This window comes from Sceloporus occidentalis, unplaced genomic scaffold, assembly GCF_023333645.1.
Source record: "Sceloporus occidentalis isolate IW3139 unplaced genomic scaffold, rSceOcc1.0.p SCAF_6, whole genome shotgun sequence".
Classification (NCBI taxonomy): Eukaryota; Metazoa; Chordata; class Lepidosauria; order Squamata; family Phrynosomatidae; genus Sceloporus; species Sceloporus occidentalis.
In genome coordinates this window covers 90499235-90521743 of record NW_028316986.1, presented here as the reverse complement: position 1 = coordinate 90521743, position 22509 = coordinate 90499235, and the positions used below count along the sequence as shown (strand labels likewise).

Sequence of the window (22509 nt, the reverse complement as noted above, 5' to 3'; positions counted from 1 at the left end):
AACAAACCCTTCCCATCCCCCAGGGGTTGTTTCTCCCCCTCCTATGAATGTGAAAAAATGTGGACACTCAAGTCCCATATTATTCAGTGGTTGGTGACATGCACACATCTGTGAGCTTGTGCTGCCCTTGAAAAATAGAATCATTAGCAAACACACTAATCTGTGGATAATGGCGGGCCCACTATATTTCTTTCTCTGGAGGAGCAAATAAAACTTGGGATGAATCCTGTTTTGTTGTCTGGTCCAACATCTGTGTACAGAGTAGATGGTATTTCCTAGTTTTTAGTTGATCAGAATCCTGGCTGCAGATGTCATTTTGAATGATCATTTTGAAATGGGGCAGATAGCTTGGAATCTGCTTTGTTTAAAGCAGGAACAGGGATCATGCAGTCTTCCAGAATTGTTGGAGTGCAACTCCGGGCAACCTTAGCCAACATAGTTAGTGGTGAATGAGACATGCTGGGAATTCCAGTTCAGCAGCATCTGAATCCCCACTTTTTGCTTAAAACTTCTATACAAATTCTGTGCCAGAAGATCTAGAAGCCAAGTTTTCTCCATGTAAATCTTAGAAATCTTAAACACTGTTAACTGAACAGAGCCTGTGACAGGCAGGAGCCATTTTGTTTTCAGTAGCTTGTTTTCATTGTAAAACCATCTTGGTAGTGTTTTGCTAATTTGTATCTGTTCAATGCAATATTTTCAGTCGCTTGTGTAAACTAAGTGCTTATGCTGACGTGAGATAAAATCCAGATCTAATTAAAAAGTGATTCCTATATTTGAGTGTACATGGAAGCAATCATTCTGAATTCACACTGCCAGAATAAATGATAATTTGTGTATACAGATTTGGGATTTGAAACATACATTGCATATTCACACACTTGTTTTATTGAATATTGCCTTGCAGGCAAGCTTCATGTTCGAATCAACCTTTACAGGGAGGGGGCGGAGGAAAGCACCTTTGCTTTGCCTTTACTGCTCTATTTTCCCTAGAGGGTTCACTTTTATTTAAAGTGCTTTAACTGGATATCCCAGTTAAAGCTTTGACAGTTTGTTTACTGTTCACTCTTGCCTGAGGCAGTAGAAGGCACGTTACAGGATAAGTGAGATAATTGTGTGGCCAGCAGAAGGATGTGCTGGTAGGATTATTGATGTAACAAAATGAACTAAGGGTGACACAGCTGAAAATATAGCATAGTTTGATAAGTATATATGAAATTAATATAAACCTATAGAAGTTGCTTTTCTTACCCATAATTTTAACTTTGGAATATCTAAAGTAAACCTGATGTGAAACAATAAAATCTGTGGCTTTAGAAATATTTCCATTAAGATTAGTGGGAGACAATCTAACCAAAAGGAAGTAATGACCTTATTTATTTAAAATTATTTACAGTATATTCTGTTTTCAGGGCAGTGTACAATAAAGCAAATTTAAATAGTTGTATATGTTTTAGACTGTATATTAATTTTTACTATCAAACAAGTTGAAACAGATAAAGCCATATACATGAGCCTCAAAGGTTTTAATACATTCCATTGGAACCAATGGGATGGGAGTCACAACCAACTTCTCTTTGGTTCCTTGTACTATACCTTCGTTTCTGTATACAATAGCTTCTTTTCTTGCATGTCAATGACAGTTTTGTCTGTGGAGCAATGGTAGCTTGTGATATGTACACTGGGTCAGATGAGGCCACTGCTTCTGAGTGGTAGTCTCAAGGGGCTTGTATGAGAAGGATCAAAATGACATTGGGATGCCTTTGTGGACTGTTCACGGATGCTTGTGAAAACTAAATCCCATAGCATTACTTGGAAGAGAATGTAGCACACGTAGAAAGAGGCTGTCACCTCTGAAGAGTGACTAAGGCAGCATTACTCTCCCCAGATATTTTTGGACTGCATCTCCCATTATCCTTCATTGCTGTCTGTGCTGGCTAAGGCTGCTAGGAGTTGCAGTCCAACAACATCTGGAGAAGCATTCATTCCCCAGTCCTGACCTAAAGATCTGAAGCTTCTGTGCAGTGGTTATGAGAGCTGCTTCAGACTTTAGCAAAGTTTGATTTTGTGCTTGATGCTTTGTCTTTTCTTCCAAAACATCTGTTGAGTTTGCATTTGTGTGCAAGAGCCAGAGCTTCCTTTTAACCTGACCATTGGCAGCACAGGTGCCACACTGCTTTTGTCACATTGCTGGTGTGAAAGAAATAACTTGGGGGGGGGGGTTTCTTCGTTGTGGCTTTCCTCTTTTATACCATGGCTTCTTCAACATGCATGATTACTTATATATGTTCTAAGATTTATGCCACACCTTTTTCTGACTCATTGGCACAAACAAATGCCACAACACTGGATTAAAAATTCTTGTGTCAGGGTATGTACCACAGAATCTGTATTCACTCCTTCCCATGAGGGATCTCTAGTGCAACAGGCAAAAGAGCCCCTACCATATATCTTCTTCATGGTGATCACTCATGTGAGGGGGGACAGGACTATCAGGCTACCACTTCTCAATCAACAGGGGGATGGACCCCTGTTGATCCCAGTGTCTGCTTACCATTAAGTTGGGTTTATTATGCCCCATCTTTTGCAGTTCTGAATACGTAACAGTTATGATGATTAATTGTAGGTTACATATTCGTAACTGCCCAACAGGATTTTGCCCATGGTTTGGGCTTTTGTGAGTTGAATTTACTAATGAACTATTATGCAGAGCTTGAGAAAGTTATTTTTGGAATAGATTTTCCAGAGTCTTCCAACCAACACAGGCATAAGATATACTGCCTGAAGGATTCTGGGAGTTGGAGTCCAAATAGTGACTTTCCTGAGCTGTATGTATAAACGTCTATGAATGTTAGAGAAAGAAAAACTACTTTGAAAGGGGAGGGGGATCACGATCTCATCTCTGCATCATGCATAGTGGAGAGCATTTTCCAAATCAGGCCAACATAGGTCTAGAGGTGCCTTTCACAACTGCTGTTATAAATCAACAGCCTTTGTTTATACAAGAAGAGAATCCCAGAATGTTGATATAGAAGTAGGGTGTGACTGTCTCTGGTTGCTATCAAGTCACAGTGTGGTTGCAATGAATTTTGATCCCTACCCATTTCTGCATATTTTAGATAATGGAGGCAGGCTGCTGTTATATGGTATCTTATCTTGAAAAGAAGAAGGCGAGAATCTCTTATAACTTTCTGTTTTCTTCAGTATATTTTGTTTGCTTTTTCATGTAAATGATTTTGCCTTTCCTTTCTTACCAAACTACTAGACCCAACGGCAGCTAGCAGAATAGAGCTTGGGTAAGGTGTTGTTGTTTTTAACATTTTTATTTTTTGACAACACCTCCCAGAATCTCCCTGCCAGCATAGCCACTGTCATTCAGTTGATGTGTGTTCAGACACATTTGTGAGAAGAAATTGGGTCCAGAAATATAGATAGCAGTCACAAATGCTTCAAAATGTCTCTTGAGAGCTGAATATCACTCAATAGAGGTTATTGCTGAGGAAGTACCTGTTGGCCATGTTGGTGAAATTTAATGGGAGAGTTAGGTCTGGGGGAGGATACATTTCCTGTTTTGCATTGTCCTATTGTAAGCTTTTCACAGAGACAAAGGATTTAGTGTAGGCCTTCACCCCATACCATTGCCTCCTATCTAAACATCTTGCCTTCTCCCTCTTTCCACCCACTTTTAAATTGACACCCTAGGTATTGTGGTCTGACCTAACCACACTTAGGATTTGGGATCAGGCCCATAACAAAGTGAATTGCTTTGACAACATTATCAGTTTTTGATCATGAAGTTGTGTATTTATTTTTTAAAAAGAGCCAGAGGGAAAAATAATTACCTGTATTGATAAATTCCACAGAGTGCTGAAATTTTTAACCTGCTGATGTCTTCAGGCACCAAGAGATATTTTGCATGTCTAGGAAACAAACAAATGTCCTGTGTGCAGCTTTAGGTAAAGATATGTTTATCTTTGTGCAGCAAAGAGCTTTCAACTTTTGTAAAAACCACAAAAACAAAATGATCTCAAATTATAGTTAAGAAATAATATATATCTTTTGGCAGCTTGCTTTTTCACTGTATTTCACTTTGGAAGATATACCTCTGGCTATGTGCGAGTATACTTCAAAAATACTGAAAAATAACTGAACTAATAATATTTGTTACTGGAGGCAAAAGCAGACCCTTCCTTTGCTAAGACAGAGCTTGGAAATCTTACTCATTTGGATTACAAAATGTCAGAAAAGTAATATTCCCATGCTCTACGATTTAGCGTACAAGTCCAGCTCCAGTTTCAATAGCATTGTTGTTAGTTGCATCTCTTTTAAAATAGTTCTTGACTCCTATTATTAATGGCCTACTTTGGCATATTCTTGATATTTGTTGTTTATATTTGTTCAGCCACTTTAACCCAAGGTCTCAGAGAATAATTCATGTTAGTTTTAGAAAGTGCAATAATAAGTTAAAATAATGAAGCAGCAGGTAATGATATTCTCTGTAGAAAAACTATTGTATGGGGTATGCACAAGAAACCTGTTTCCTGCTCAGGAAAGTTTTGTACAACAACTCTGTGTGCTTTTCTACACAGATTTATTTCTCCACAATACTTTAGGTTAGGACCTTGGAATATTGTGAGAAAGTTGTGCAAGTTCTACCTCATCTATTATTTTTCCTGATGAAGAAGAATAGGAAACCAGTTCTTCAACCTGGGAATTAGCGTAGTAATAAATATTCTTCCTATCCCTATCTTAGATTGAGAGAGTACCACTTGCCCAGGGTCACCCAATGGTTTTCATGACTGAGGGGAGAATCAAATTTTGGTTTCCCAGAATTGTAGTTCAGCATTCAAACCATGACAACATGCTGGGTCTTTTCTCTAAAGTAGGACCTTTGAAATCTACTGTGGTTAATTAGATCCAGGTGCAAATATATTACCTACTGTACCTTAGCAAACCATACACTCAATGTTAAAAAAAATTTTTTCCATGTTCTTTGTGAAGCAATCAGTTAGTATTCATATTTCACAGATGAGGAACCCAGAGATTGAAAGATAAGTGATGAATACAGACACCAGTTGGAGGCCAGTATTGGAGAACACGTAGTTGTTAGAGTGAAACTCCCATTAGACCCAGGTTGGAAAGCCAGTGTTGGGGGATGATAGGAAATGTAGTCCAGAAAAATGTGAGAAGGTCATATGCTCCTCCTCCTTATTCTAGTTGTCTGTAAGTGTTTTGCCTTAGTTTGGGTTTGAGTAGCAAAAAGCAGTACATCTGCAGAAAGTCCAGTTAATCTTATCAGTAAGTCCCTTGATTCCTCTCTTCTGAAGTAGCAAAATCATGCTGGAAGAAGAAGAACGTTGTGAAGAAAGAAAAAGGTCTTTCTAATTTTTCCTTCATTCTTTATTTTTAGCATTTTAGCAACACATGGGATTCAGCAACCTGTGGGAAGACTGAGGATCAACTGTCCTTCTCTGATCCAGCACGCAAATACATGAATGCCTTCTCAGCTCGAACTCTGGTCATGTAATCGGGTCTTCCAGCAAGCATTATGTTTTCTTTTCAAAACACTTCCAGTTAATTTGGATTTACCATTCCTCAACAGTGGGAAAAAAGCCTATTTTATTGTTGTTGTTGTGGTACAACATTTGGGAGCAGCACAAAGTGCATATCGTCACAAAAGCATATATGTATAGAATATTCATGTTGGATTTCACCCAACTTTAAAAAAAGAAATAATTCTGTTTATTGCTGATGCTTACCTAAATATTAGTTTCTGAGATTTATGCAATTAATTATTAATAATATGAATGAAATTCTTTTTAAAAAAACACATTGTGATTTTTAAGTGATTAAAAAAAGACTTTTTGGGAGATCAAATGAAACAGTATTAATTCAGTGAGGAGTTGCTACACAAGTTTCGATGCTTTTCAAGCCCCCCCCCTTTTTTTTTTTTTTCTAAGAGCTGGCACTCAGATCAGCAGCTTATTCTAAAGCATTGAACAAATGTCTTGGTATAAAATACTGCGAGAAAAGCATTACCATAAATGCTAATGTTAAGGTATCAGCTGAGAGCATACCATGACTGAATGCTGACACAGCTATACTATTTGAAGTACTGTTCCATTTGTTAGAGCTCTAGACTGTTTTATGTGTGTTTTGTTGTTGTTTCAGTTAGCTTGCTTTAAAAATTATTACTGTATGAAACATAGTTTTATGAGAACAAATTATATTTTTATTCAGTAATTTAATTTTGTAAATGCCAAATGGATACTGTGGGTTTTGTTCCATTTTGTTTGGGGATTTTGTTGCTGCTACAAATTTACAGCATGTAGATGAGCTACTTAAGAGCCATGGATTTTATTAAAAAGTAAAACCCGGGGGCTAGATACCTTGACTATGCACTAGCATTTCTTATTTTTGAAACAAAAAATACTGTTTTACCCTGCCCCACCCTTTTTACAAGCAATACTTTGAAACACTTCTTGGGAGATTTTATGTGCCTATCTGTATGTATTCTAAGTGGTTTGCAACAACACAGAATGCAAACTTCAAACATTTGGGAGAATATAGTCTTGCTTGTCTTTTTGTCTCATGTTTAACGTAACAGTCCCTCATTTGGACTCCAAACAAAACTTCAGGTTGTTTGTTTTTTTTTAAATATATGGCCTTTTGGACTGCCATATCAAGATTTTCCCCATACTAAGAGAAGATTGCTTTTTTTCTTATTACAAACTATGACTCTGCTGCCTTAATAGAATTAGGTGCAGCCTTGTCTGCACTTAACTTTTTTAATACACTGTACTGCCTTGTAGATAAATAAAGTGTGTTGTTTTTGTAAAAACTTACAATCTGTTTAGCCTTTTAAATGTACTTGAGTTCTAGTGTGTTAATCAAAAATGTACATAATTTCATTCCCTCCATCTGGATAGCTTGACCTCACCCTCAGACTCACCTTAGAGACCAGGGAGGTGCACCAGCCAAAGGAGTTCCAAAGTACTGAAAAATGGGGCAGTGAATGATGACATATCCAGCTGCCTCCCACCAGTGAGGTGCAGAACGAAAAGAAGTGGCAGGGGGTCCTGTCGCAACTACTTTTTACACTGTGCCTTAGCTGTAAGGGGCTGGACACATCACCCTTCAGCACCTTGATCTCCAACATCTTTTAGGTGGTGCAGCTGCCTGGCTTCTGAGGTTGGTTGGTGGTCATTGCAGTGGTGCCATTGCCATACATGTGAACTGCAATATTTACAATGTCATATGTTTGGCTTACAACATCAAATATGCAGAAGAAGATGCCATCCCTAGACTTATACGTAACAAAAATGGTCCATCCACTGCTGTATCAAACAGCAGGGGAGCAATGGATAGAACTGTTTCAAGAGCTTAAGTCTTATACAGTGAGAGGGAATTTGAATGTTTGGGAAGGATAAGACCTACCTATCCCATTCCACACCTAAAATACAACATTTTCTTTTATTTAGTGAAAGTCTACAGGATGCCCCTGCAGCATGGCCAATTATCATGCACTGTAAGAAATGTAGTTCAACATTTGGAGACCCATGTTTGGGAAGCACCATAGAGGAATACTTACCTGCATGTTAGTAATTTCACTAAATGGTTAAAATGCCTATCCAGTGGAATATTTTCATCAGCATGCCTGTGACCCTTCAGATATGAAGGAACATGTATCTATCTTGCACCAAATTGCTTTGTAAAATATATACAAGTAGATGTCAAATCAGCACTGTTAATGTATTTTTAAAAGCAACACAATGAAAAGTGGACTTCAGCACCCTCATGTTGGGGAGGACACAGTATTTTTGTAGGTGTGTGTGTGTGTTGTGAGCCTTATGGTCGCTTCTGACTAGAAAACCTATACTGGGAAACCTGTTTTCTTAGCAAGATTGGTTCAGAGGAGTTTGTCTTTGCCTCCCTCTGAGATCACCCAGTGGGTTTCCATGATCAAGTGGGGATTCAAACCCTGGTTTCCGGAGTTGTCATCCAATGCTCAACCACTACACCACACTGGCTCTCATCCCCAATTACAAAAGTCAAAAGGCATCTATTTCAATGAGAGTTCAACTGACAAGCTGTAGCACAGTGCAGATGGTAATAGAAGAGTTCAATGAGGTAGAATCCTTTACTGTGTAAATGGGTTTAGTTTGCCTCCAGAGCATCCAACATAATGAAAGCCAAGTGGGAAAGAGCTGTATTTTGAACCACATAATTGCTTCCAAAAGATTTCTTGATTATTTTCTTAATTAAAATTAAGTTAAAGGTGTGTCACAGCCTCCTGAACAAACAAAGATATTTCCAGTAGTTTGCAGGAAAATACCAAGCCACATGGTGTAAACTATTTACCACTATTTTTATTGTTACTTATATAGTCTTTTTTTATTACACATAGAATGCTTTAATCATATGTTTATCTTCACAACAACTCTAATTTACAAGTAAGATAGGAGAGAGATGAAACTGGATTTTAAAAGGCACTAGGAAGGACACAATGTGGAAGTGAAAAGGAGCGTGTAACCCATCTGTCTTTCACTTCTCCTGAATATCTCTCCAGACTTGGGATACAATACTTTGGGGGGGGAGACAACTAGGGAAATGGAGAAACAGAAAGTAGGGAAGTGAATAAGTGTCACTGCAAACGTCTCTTCCTAGATCAAGCTGGGCAAATGTGGCCCTCTGTGTTTTTGGACTGCAACTATGGTCAACCCTCACCTTTGATATCTGAAGAAGTAGGCTTCCAACTTCTTTCACTTAATCTCAAAGGTGCTTCAAGACCCCTTTGCATACTGATCCAAACTAACACAGCTATGTCTTTGAATTCTACAACCATTGACTATGTTGTATAAGAACCAAAGCTGAAACTGAGTGGGAGAGTAGTGGCTTTCTCCCCTCCTCTCTGCATGTCATCGTAGCACTTCTGTTTTCTTCTCAAGGGAGACAGTTGCAAAAGTGTGTCTTTTGTTGCACTGGAAAAATCAGCTTGACAAAAGGAACACTTTTTAGAGTTGCTGCGGGGGGGGGGGGCTCATCACCCCTCCTCTTCCCAAACCTTTTCTCTCCTGGAGGGGAAGAGAAAAGCAAGGAGGGCACTTGGAGGCTCTGCCCGAGGGAGGAGAGATGTTATAAGATGTTAAAGTATGAGTATACATGAATGTCTGAATGAAAATACAAACACTAAACATAAAATATTTACATTCATATACTACATCAAATGGGAGAGGTGGGGTGTAGATGTAAAGCAGGCTCACAAGGATAAAACCTTTTGAGAACCACTATCTTAGTATTACAGATCTCACAGACTACTAGCCAATATGTTAGGCGTAAGGTTGCATCTTACGTTTCTCTAATATATTCTGAAGATGTGTATAAAGAGGCTGCTAGAAATGCCCACATAGGAATGCCTTGAGTCAGGAACACCCATCTAAGGTGAAAGGTGAGGAGAGGATAGTCAGTGGAAGGACAGCAAAATAATATTGAATCTGCTATACTGAAGAGCCATTTAAAACACTGAGGTCAGAATGAGGGTAGTGGACACAATCTTGTCTTCTGTACATTGATTTTCCCCACACTTTTCTGCGCAGGATTTTTGCATCTATAAATAGTCTAATGCACTTTGAGGCAGTTATCAGAGAGCATGTGAAACCTGGATTAGTCACACATTACAGAAACATACCTAACTGGCCTTTTCCCTTTGCATCATCCTTGTGTTCTCTTTTTAAACAGCAGAGCGGCAAATCTCATGTTAGTTTCATAGGCAACAGAAGTACATCAGTTAATGCTATATTTCCAGAGCAAATGTACAAGCATTGCCTGGAGGTAAGGTTAACATAAAGTGGGGTTGGGTACCCATCAGCAGGACCAGCAAATTAACTGATAAAAAGTAACTATTCTCTGCCCAAACCCGTCTGCTTTTACATTTACAATAGTATTTCCAAACCTATAATAAAGTAAGCCCAATAATGAAAACTAAACATGGAAGCCAGCTAAAAACTACCAAGGGGTCTACATAACTACATTTATTCAAAAGGTCATTCCATTCACATCCCTGATAATTTGCTTCCAAGTATGTATGCTTAGTATTATAACGTCAAAGTTATCATGCTCTAAATGGAAGACTTAAGTACATGTTTCCTTTACTATTAATGAGATACAAAATGCATTTCACATATAGGTCCACTGCTTGACATTTCCAATCAAGTCCACAATTTACTGTTTTGCAAAGCAGTACTGCTAGTTCTCTACAGGAAAAAAAATGCTTTCCTTAGTTTTTGGTGAATCATCTGGGTGACTTCCATCTAAATATTGTAGATCTCTCCCTGTGTAGAAAGGTAGCATCTGATGAGTGTGATGGTACTACTTTCCATCTTAGGGGTTGTCAACATGGTCCTCATTCCAGTTGAATAGGATGTGATCCAGCCACATGTGATTCGCAGTAGTTTGGGCTTTTTTTTGGAGGGAGAGAGGTCCTTGGCAGAAAAAGGCTTTGTGGCTTTTACCAGAGTATCCACAGAAATCTGCAGAAATGTGCTTCACATGGATGGCTGCACATTTTCAGTAGAAAGAGGGCAAATAGATGCGAATTTGTGTAGGAACGTGAAGACAATTACCATCAATGCAAATTTCTGAAAATTAGCAGCAAGTCACATAATAAACATGCATGTAGACTAGCCCTTAGTCAAATATGCTTTTAGAGAATTCCAAGTCTTATGCTTCCTACATTACATCGGCAATGTTTAATCCTTGAATGGCTAAAGAACCAATATACAAAATAAAACCCTACTGATGGTAGTAGCCCAATTGTGTAACCTGTCCATGAAAGGGAGATCACATACCTGTTTCTTCAGATTAATCTGGTAACATGATCATGTGAGTGGCATACATAAAATCCCATGGACTTTATGGATCTGCCTATTACTATCTTTTGAAAAAGTACTGATCTCATTTAGCAATCAGTTTTGGATGCAAGAGCCTACACAAAGCTTCCCAAACAGAATTCTATTTACAGAGGATGGTTTGTAAGTACATTTATTTCATCCTTACAACCAAATCTGTAGACCACAGCTAGGGCACTAGTAGCCCTTCAGCTGTTGTTGAAGTTCTACTCCAACAACTTCTGGGAGGCCACATATTCCCCATCTCTGCCATAAACAGAAACAAAGTTGTTCTGTCGGAATAAGAAGTGTATATTTGGATTCATACATAAATCTTTGGACTGAGGTGATTTATTATCAGAATTTGCAAGCTACAAAAAACTAAGACACTACCTGGTTTGCTTGCTTTAAGATATCAGGCTATTTCTTAAATCCTGCCATCCATCTCCAAATTATATGCCGTGCTTCTAGCCTTTGGGTACCAAAAATGCTATACTTAAACATTGAAAGGTACCACAAGATATACACAAAAAAATTTGAAAACTATTCCTCCCAAATATATGTCTTCCTAGCTTGCAACATTAAGATTTCTTGCAACTGGATAGACAGCCATTTTGTGAATGAAATAATGGCCTAATGATGGAACTACATCTTTCACTTTTTCCTCTAAAGAAAACATCATTGCAGAGCTGTGAATGAATGAAAAAGTTCACACCAGCTCCACATACACCTGTTTTTGCTTTTGATGGCTGATGCTGCACTTCAGCTGCATACTCCAAGCAAGTCTGAGTTCCTCTCGTAAACAATGCTGAGAAATGTTGGACCCTCAAACACCTGTGACCTACATTTTTTCCATGGACACACTTACCTTTCCATTGTATGTGTTTGTGAACTTGTGTGTCTGCCTGTCTGTCTATATAAACCTGTGTGCCTTTCAATCATATGCATGCATGCACACATATACACATACACACACCAGGAAATGCCAAGAGTCTCATTTTATTGTTAAATGGTCACTTTGGAGATATGCTGGAATCAGTTCCCTAGATTGCACAACTATAGCTGGAATCCTGCATTGGGAGACCTATGTCTAGCATATAGCTACATCTCCATAGCTGTCTCTCCTGGCTGTGACTGTCTCCCCAGAGCCCACCTTTCAAGTGACACAGCCCCCTCAATATGGCCATTTTTGTGTGTTTGGAGACTAGGGGCGTGGCAATTCAGAGGAGAGATTCCGCTAGTTAATCGTAGATTGATGCGCTGCACCAGAAATCCACTGGACTTTCTGGGGTCTGTTGGAAGGTTTCTGAAGATGACATCTGTGCAAGAATATAGCTGGATGGATCTCCATTCATCCCCCTCATTCTCCAGTGCATTAGAAATAGCCATGTTGCACAGGCTGCCTTGCTTGAAAGGTATATTTATATTGTTTTCAAATTATATCCATGCAATGTGAAATCTAATGGATCAGTGTGGTTGGATCCTGTGTGCTTTTCCTGTTGCTAAAAAATTATACTGCAAAGATGGAAGGATAAATAATTCACCGTCTACTACTTAATGCTCAGAGGATCATACACATTTTGCTCTACACAATAGTATATTTTATAGATATGAGCTTCAAGAAAATGTGGAAATATGGTCATCTTATATTAAGGTCAATGTCTAGCCTATATTCTTATTATACACGCTTCCCCCTCCCTTTCCCCATTTGCTTCTTTTTTTCTTTGTAATTATACTTTTAAAAATCCAATAAAAAGTGTTTTTCAAAAAATGTTCATCATTTAGTGAGACCACACCCCTGTAACCATTAGTGTAAAGAAATTTTATAATTACACTACAAAATGAGGGGTGCTATCCCTCATCAGGGTACAATTATAATGCCTAATATAGTTATACTTTAGTTATCAAGAGAAGGCATCACAAAGGCATTAACAAGGTACTCCACACTCTTAACAGAAGAGTATATAAGTTGTGTGGAGTGATTCATTCGAAGGAAACCTCTTTACAGCAAGTCATGTTGGGGAACCAACAATGGTTCTATAGTCTCCTACAAAACTAGATTCAGCCATATAGGTTTATCTACAGCTAGTGGTCTCTCTGAAGTAAGTCAGAACTAATGTAGAGAATTAGTCACGCTGGCCCCCAAATCCTCATTTGTGGGTCAGGGTTGGTTTGCTTTGCTTGAGACGAGAGCTTGGCATAATACCAGCAGTGAATGGCCTTGACGTGGTCCATTTCCGAGAGATACAATGATACCACCAAACCAGCAGGACTGGATGCACATAATGAAATGTGACAATGTGTTCATTTGTGAGAGCCCTGGTAGTTAGAACCACATTTGCATAATCACATTAACTTTAAGGACCTACTTTAAAATTGACCTAACAATGCCTCCCATTGTCAAAAGCCACAGCTGTCCGGGCTGCTCTGACACAAAGTTGAGTTGGGCTGTCACAGAGCAAACATCTTCACCGCCTTTCAGAAGCTAAATGTGAAAACCCGAGACTGATGGTAGGACCGGGAGGCTTTCTCTCTCCAGGAACACCTGGATTGCAAAGTTCTGTCAACATCCTATTTCCTTCTTTGATTATACTTATCTAATTGCCATCACATTTAAGACAGCAGAGTGAGAAAGGGAACACACACACACACACACACACACACACACACACACACCAGACTTAAATTTGCTTATTAAAATGTTGCAATAAATAAGGATCAGCTATATTTATATAGCTTGGGGTGTGTTTACTTTTGGCTTCAGGATGTGATCCTTCCAAACAAAAAATATTCTATACGTTACATATCCTGGTGCCATAATTGCTACCTTCAAAAATAATTAAGTGAGAAACCTAGATCATATGCATCTTCATCTTCTTTGCTGTGGAACAGTTTAGCCACTTTGAAAGAAATAACTCAGATGTTACTTGGCAGGTAGTAGTCTGGCGAAGGAAATATTTACATACTGTAACAATGAACGACATGTTAATGAAGGGAAATTTACATGGAGGCTTATTGTGGCACTGGAGAAGGAAAGTAATCAACTAATCCCCGAAGAATGTAATTTGGCAGAAACCACCTAACTCACATCCAACAACTTGTGATATTGATTTTAAAATATTCCCAAGATTCTTGCCTAATCACAGACGGCGCTTAAAGGTTAACACTTCACACAAGAGTTCCTGTTCAGATTAATCCCAGTTTCATGCCATGTTTGCCACATAAGGAGGGTCTATTTTAGTACTCAGAGGCCTAAATCCTACCATTAGTTCTGACCAGAGTAGAACCATTGAATCACATGGATTTTCCTATGCATCGACTCACTATTCAGCAATTGAGTTAATGGATGTACTCCAGTTGGGAATAACCAACAGGATTCCAGTGTGTGTGTGTGTGTGTGTGTGTGTGCGCGCATGTGTGTGTGTGTGTGTGCAGGAGACACACAAGTGAGAAGATCTTCTCACTGGACTGCTGATGGTGGAGTGAATTGGTTAATCACTCAGCTTAGGCCAAACCCTGTTTAGGAACCCATTCATTTGGTCCAGGCTGTTTTAAGGGATGGGACCCTTGGGATGTTGCTTAAAGGTCAGCTCAGGGACTGACTTGCCCCTTGCACCTCTAGATCAACAGGAATGACTCACATTGTTGGTTGACACAGTTGTGAACATTCACAATTCAGTGCTCTCTGCCTAAAAAGGGGCTTGTAGCTTCACTAAATAAATAAATAAATACTTTATTTATACCTCACCTCTCTGTCAAAACAATCGAGGCGACTTACAGTTATACAGAATCCCAATATCCCAGTTTCCTTTCCTCCCCTAAAACAACAATTAAACAATTGAACATTAAAATAGGCAATGAGTAATTGGAGTATGGAGTATTCAATGAGGTTAGTATTTGGTTGGTGGCTGGGTATGCTATTCAGGATAATAGGTAGCGAGAACTTGGGTCTCAAGAGGAACATCACTTTTTGTGTTGCTAATGGAACTTTTTTTTTTACTTCCTGGAGTACTCACATGGCCAGATGGAGGATGGACCCAACCTACATGAATGTCCCTCCATATACCACCTGAACTGAGAACAGCTGCATTCAGACAAAATGCAGGCTTGTGACTAACATGGTCACCACCATTCCTTTTTACATCTTTGCTTGATGAAGAAGCTAGAGAAGCTTCGAAAGCATGCAACATGTATTTTGTGCATTCTGGTTGGTCCCATAAAGGTATCACTGTTCTGTAGATTTTGGATGTTATTGTATTTTGATACATAATTCCTGTCATACTTGCCAACATTCTCTCAGTGTGCTGACTGGGTCATGATACTGCTTAGTGAATGAACTGGATACTTGACTGGATACTTGCACCATGCTGTGCAAAATCCCTTTAGTGGTAACCAGTTAAAGTGGTGCCCAAATCTACTTGTACCTACATGTGGTTCTGATCATGAAGCATGTGCCACTCTGTGTTGTGGGCTAAATCACTGTTACAAGTAAGATGACTTATATTTTGAATAATGAAATATAAATACTATTTAGTTTTCTTTCTTTGAATCCAGTCTTAGTCAGAGTAGAATGAATAAAACTAATGGGACTAAAGTCAGTCAAGATGAAGTCTCATAAAACTGAGCAGTCAACCAGACACTCTCTGGTATGTTAAATGGTTTTTGTCACACCAGTTCCAGTTGTTACATAGTACAAGTTTTCAATTTAAATAAAGTTATTTCTATGACTGTGTGCTGCGGTACACTGGGATTTACATCCACTTCCATTAACAGAAGTCAGCCCAAAAGAAAGCATGGCCTATTTTATACTATATTTACATATACTGATGATACAGCCACAAATTTCTTATACAGGGTTTGGAAGCATAAAGCATTTGGGGGTAAGAAACTTTTAATAAACAGAAGCCTGTTTCAGATATAGAGCTTGGAAACATTATTTTTTCAGATTATAGTTCTCAACTTCTTAGCTAGGATGGCCAGAGGCTGGGGGATTCTGGGAGTTGTAGTCTAAAAATAACATTTCCAATCTATATGTAGATGATACTTGAAACTACTTCCCTCTCTCACTGGACTAATGCACTTTTGTGGGCAATGCAGTGTGTAGACTAGATTATGGGACTCAATGTTCTTAATTTCCTCAGATCAAAAGTGCCAAAATATAGTGTTAAGAGAAGCTGCTCTAATTCCGATGCACAGTCTGTAGCCACAATCTAACACAGATATGGGCACTCCTCTCGAGTTATACCAATTGGTTTAACTTTCTGATGGATTGTGGCTTTAACATGCTGGATCATTCCAAAATAATAGGGCTAAAGAATGAAATCCTGACAGGAAATTATATGAATTCTCTTGATTTTCTGCAACACCAGTTATTCTTGAAAGTATGTAATCTTACCAATTAGTCTCTTGTGGAAACTATCATTTTTAAAATATTATGGCTGCCAAATTAAGGTTGCTCTTTCATGGTCTTTGGAAAGTTATTCCAAGACCCGAAGGGACATAACAGATTTTCGTCTTTGCAATTAGAGAGGGAGCTCTGTGTGAAGTGCCTTCAATTCACCTGTCATAGTGATCCCATTGCTAATTTCCTAGGGTTTTCCTAGGCAAATAATATTCAGGAGTGATTTTGCCATTTCCTTCCTCAGAAATATTTCATACTTCCGGCCAAGATGGCGAAGCGTTAACAGCAACCCATGATAGCAGGTGGTTTTGCTGTTCCGTTTGTGGTTTTTCTTAGGAAAGGGAAATCGTTCCCCCCATTAAAGGGGACCCAGGTGGGCTCGCGGGGTCTTCCCACAGCTCTTGAGCCTGAAATTGGGTATGCAAACCCTCTAATTCGGGCAAAATAGCTGGAAGACGAGAGCAGACTGCAACCGCAAACAGGGGTGAAAGCCAAGCCTCGCCAAGCCGGCTTTTTTTTGGGGGGGGGGGAAGCTAAAAGAAATTGAAAAGAGACTGTTGCCGAATTGAGGAAAGATCCTCATCGTGAAGACCTTGTCGGAGGACTAAAGGAAGCAAAGGAAAGGAGAGGTGGGATAAATTGAGATTATAGGACTAAAGGTTTCCTGTCTCGAAATCGCCAAGCAAAACTAACAAGGCAGTCAATAATAACTCGGCCGGTGAATAGGAGAGTGGAGGGTAAAGGTGTGTGTAGAACGGCGAGTTTGGATGGATAGAAGATAAAAGAAAAGGATGAGTCGGAAAAAAAGAAAGACAGATTAAAAGGATTAAAAAGGATCAAGAAAAAGTAAATCGAAGAAGGGGATTTGTAAATTTGGAATTGGTAGAAGCAGAAGGAGAGGAGGACCTGGGGAGAGAAGGAGAAATAGACGGCGATGGACGAGGAGGAGAAGAAGACGGCAGCAGATAAGGAGGAGAAGTAGAGGGCGATGGACAAGGAGGAGAAGCAGACGGCGACGGACGAGGAAGAGAAGCAGACGGCGGCGGACAAGGAGGAGAAGCAGACGGCGACGGACGAGGAAGAGAAGCAGACGGCGGCGGACAAGGAGGAGAAGCAGACGGCGACGGACGAGGAAGAGAAGCAGACGGCGGCGGACAAGGAGGAGAAGCAGACGGCGACGGACGAGGAAGAGAAGCAGACGGCGGCGGACAAGGAGGAGAAGCAGACGGCGACGGACGAGGAAGAGAAGCAGACGGCGGCGGACAAGGAGGAGAAGCAGACGGCGACGGACGAGGAAGAGAAGCAGACGGCGGCGGACAAGGAGGAGAAGCAGACGGCGACGGACGAGGAAGAGAAGCAGACGGCGGCGGACAAGGAGGAGAAGCAGACGGCGACGGACGAGGAAGAGAAGCAGACGGCGGCGGACAAGGAGAAGAAGTAGACGGCGGCGGACAAGGAGGAGAAGCAGACGGCGACGGATGAGGAAGAGAAGCAGATGGCGGCGGACAAGGAGAAGAAGTAGACGGCGGCGGACAAGGAGGAGAAGCAGACGGCGACGGACGAGGAAGAGAAGCAGATGGCGGCGGACAAGGAGAAGAAGTAGACGGTCGTGACAAAGAGAAGCAAAAGCATGGACAGAAATAAGAAAAGGAGGAAGATAAAGGAACTGGGACTTAAAGAGTACCTTGGTAAACTGTAAGGGGTGGCGCCATGGGAATGGCGGCTTGACTCGGCATTTTCAAGGTCAGGGGCCACATGTAGAACAGAAAGTTGGGGAAAGGAAGAGAAGGTATAGAAGACTGACAAAGAGGAGAGGCAAGAAAGGCAGCTAGCAAACTTAAAGAAAGAAACTCGGAAGAGTATTGTCACCAAAAGGACGGGCGGTCTAATTACAGGATAGAAATAAGGAAGTACAACAAAGAGAGGTGGCAAGAGAAAGACTGAACTGAAAGAGAGACGCCATAAGCCAGACAGCGCCACTCAGCGGTTGGAGAGAATAATTACAGAAATTATAAATAAAATGGAGAAAACAGAAAGAACAATAGTAACAAGAGGAAGTGAAAAGGAAAAGGAAAGGAAGATGATACAACAAGCAGAAGCAAAACAGAATTTGCCAAGAAGACCATCTGTAGAATTAAAGACAGTTGATGCAAATTGGAAAATATTAGAAGCCATTCAAAAAATTGAAACCAACATAAGACAAGAAATTAATGACTCAAGAGACGAACTGAGACAAGATTTTAAGAGAGAGATAGATGAATTGAAAGATACAATAAAAGGGATGCAGGAGGACATGAAAGAGGTGAAAAGGAAGACAACTAAACTTGAGGTTAAAACAGAGGAGCTCGAGAGGACAACACAGGAACTAACTATAATACAGAGGCAAGAGAAGGAACAAAATAAATTGAGACTTGAAGGATAGAAGGAAATGTATTAAAATTAGAGGACTGAAAGAGAAATATAATGAAAATCTATATGAAAAAGTAATACCAGTACTTGCAAAATTGATTGACTGCATGCCAGACTATTTGGACCTTGATGTAGATAAGATATTTCGGATTAATTTAGCCACAGCAAGAAACCAGAATTTACCCAGGGATATTGTGGTGTACTTCACAAGAGAACAGGTTAAAGATAAAGTCATACAAGAAAGCTATGCGAAAAAAATAACAATAGACGGTGTGGAGATTAAAGTTTTCAAAGATGTCCCAGGAGAGATACTACGACGAAGAAGAGACTATGCGAACTTAACAAGAATACTACAGGAAAAAAATATAAGATACAGATGGGAACCTATAGAAAGAATATCCTTTACATGGAGACAGAGATTCTACAAAATAGATTCTATAGAAAAAGCGAAAGTGTTCTACAACAGATGCTGAAAGAAGAAGAAAAGATGAACAGAGATATGAAAGAAGAACAGATGAGAAAAGAGAAAGAGCAGGAAAAAAAGAAGAATCAACAGAAGGAAAAGGGACAAGAATAAGGACAGATTGACCTAGAAAAAGGGAATGATCCCGGTGAAGGACTACAATTGTTGGGAGCTGTTGGTGGAGTGGATTTAGAGTGGGATGAAGAAGCTAAGTTAATGAAAGAGAATACTGAACTGTCAATTGAGTGGAAGAAGGACTGGGAGAAGGAGGAAGAAGAAGGAAACAAAGAATTAGAAGGAACATAAGAAGTAACAATAATGAAGTTCCTTTCTTGGAACATAAAAGGAATGAACTCGGCATACAAAAGAAAAATAATTTTTCATGAATTAGAAAAGCAAAAATGGGATGTATGTAGTATTCAGGAAACTAGAATAAAAAGGAAAGAAGAAAAATATTTGAAAAATCCAAAACTAGGTGAGGTACGTATATCTGCTGGTGGAAAAAAAAAGAACGGAGTAGCAATTTATGTTAAAAACAAAATCCTGGTGACTGAGGTAATGAATGATAAAGAAGGAAGATATAGGATTAGAAATGATAGTAAATGGGGGAAAAAACTTGGTATTAGGTATATATGGGCCCACTGAAAATAAAGCAAAATTTTATAAAAAATTGCATAAAGAAATAAAAAAATTAAATTATGATTCGCATATATTAATGGGAGATTGGAATGGGGTAGTAGATCCACAAACTGATAAAAGGTCATAAAAAAAGGGATAAACAAGGGAAATTACCTAAAACTTTTTTTGATTTATTAGAAACCATTTCGTTAGCAGACGCATGGAGATATAAAAATGGAAAAAGTCAAGATTACACCTTTTTCTCACATCCACACAATTCAGCGTCAAGAATCGATATGTTTATAATCTCAAAAGAACTTTTGGAAAACATTAAAGAAACAAAAATTAGAATAAATAAGAATTCAGATCACACTCAAATCTGGCTGGAGTTAATACAAAAAGAAACGGATTTCAGGTGGAGATTAGATGATACATTGTTAAAAGATAAAAAAATTGTAAAAGAGACAAGGAAACAATTGAAATTCTTTTTTAAAGAAAATACAGAAAAGGATACAAATATGAAAGTAATTTGGGATACAGCAAAAGCAGTAATTAGGGGGCATTTGATAAAGAAAAAATCGGAAAGAAATAGATTGAAAAAAGAGGAAATTAGGATAATATCTGGGAAAAATACAAGAAAAAGAAAAGGAAAAATTTTTTAAAACCCAATAATAAAAATAGAAAAGGAAATCAAGACATTAAGAAATCAACTCAATATAAAAACTGCAGATGAAGTAGTAAAAAAGATGAAATTTGCAAAACAGAGATTTTTTGAACATGGAAATAAGGCAGGGAAATTTTTAGCATTTAAGGTAAGAAAAATGAAAGAGGAAAGACAGATATTAGAGATGATGGAAAACCATAAGGTGGTAACAGAGCAAACTAAGATTAGAGAAATCTTTTTTAGATATTATAAAGATTTATATGGGGGAAATAGGGATAATAAAATAAGGACAGAAAAACTTGTAAATTACTTAGAGGGAATAGAAAAAATTAGAATAGATGATGAAATTAAAGAGAAGATAAATCAAAAGATAACGAAGGAAGAGATAAAGGAAGCGATAAAGAAAGGAAAAAAAGGGAAAGCCCCAGGACCAGATGGATTTTTTCTAATTTTTTATAAAATATTTGAGGAAGAACTATTGGAACATTTAGAAAAAGTATTTAATAATATATTAATAGAGGGAGTACCTGATACATGGAAAGAAGCAAATATAACTCTCATACCAAAAGAAGGAAAGGATTTAAAATACCCACAAAATTATAGACCCATATCATTATTAAATACAGACTATACTAGCGGAAAGACTAAAAACAGTATTAAAAGAATGGATAAATGAAGATCAATGTGGATTCCTCCCTGGGAGACAAGCTAAACAAAATATAAGAATAATAATAGATTTAATTGAGTATTATGAAAAAAACTGCAAAAATAAACAAAGAAAAATCGGCAATGATTACATGTAACATGACGAAAAATAAACAAGATAGTCTGCAAAAAAAAGTAGGAATTAAGGTTCAAAAAAAGGTAAAGTATTTAGGAATATATATTACAAAAAAGAATAGTGAATTATTTGATAATAATTATAGATCAGGTTGGCAAGAGATTAAAAGAAATATGGAAAAATGGTCTAAACTACAATTATCACTATTGGGGAAAATAGCAATAATAAAAATGTGTGTATTACCTAAAATATTATTTTTGTTCCAAAATTTACCAATAATTTATAACAAGAATATTTTTACAACATGGGAAAAGGATCTAAAAAAATTTGTGTGGGCAAGAAGAAAAGCAAGAATAAAATGGACAATATTGACAGATGATAAAGATAGAGGAGGATTAGGGATCCCAAATTTAAAATTATATTTTTATGCTAGCTGTCTGGAATGGGTCAGTACTTGGACAGAATTGAAAGACGAAAGATTGTTAAATTTAGAGGGCTTCAATCTAAGATACGGGTGGCATGCTTATATGTGGTGGGGGAAAGTAGAATTAAATAAGGAATTTAAGGATCATATATTAAGGAAAACATTATGGCAAGTTTGGACAATTTATAATAATAATAATAATAATGATTTATTTATAGCCCGCCCAATCACAAGGAATCCAGGCGGGTTACAACAGTAAAAATAAAGATAATAAAATAAAATACAATAAATAAATAAAATACAATAAAATTACAGAGAGCGAAGTGAGTACATTCACAGTTAGGCCTGATGGAAGTTGGGCCTCTCTTTTTCACTCCCTCCCAGGTCTGATGATGATGTCATGGAGGGAGGGCTCTTCTTCTTGAGGCAAGGATTTTATTTTAATTAATTTTAATTTAATTCTTCTCATTAAATTTAAGAGAAGAATTGGTGGACAGAGTGACATAAGTCACAGTAAATGGGGAGTAGAACTAGGTAGGGAAGGCTTGCCGGAAGAGATCCGTTTTAAGAGCCTTCTTAAAGGCTGTAAGAGTAGAAATGTCACGGATCTCCTTCGGCAGGTCATTCCATAGCTTCGGAGCTGCGATGGAAAAGGCCCTCTGGGTGACTGAAGTTAGCCTAGATTTTATTGGCTGAAGTAGATTCTTCCCCGAGGACCTTAGAGTGCGGGACGGACAGTATGGAAGTGGGCGATCTCTTAAGTATTCTGGACCCAAGCCATGTAGGGCTTTGAAGGTAATCACCAACACCTTGTACCTTGCCCGGAAACTAATTGGCAGCCAGTGAAGGGATTTCAAAACCGG

At 38.5% G+C, this 22509-nt stretch overlaps 1 protein-coding gene across 1 annotated transcript in view; it reads left to right on the top strand.

The window, feature by feature from the left end:
• The window catches only part of MYB (MYB proto-oncogene, transcription factor), a 37856-nt gene extending 31915 nt beyond the window's left edge, over positions 1–5941 (top strand). The window contains exon 16 of the mRNA XM_089530327.1: positions 5411–5941. Within this exon, the coding sequence (XP_089386453.1) occupies positions 5411–5527 (117 nt within the window). The 3' untranslated portion in view covers positions 5528–5941. The remainder of the gene's footprint in view (positions 1–5410) is intronic.
• The last annotated feature ends 16568 nt before the right edge of the window (positions 5942–22509 follow it).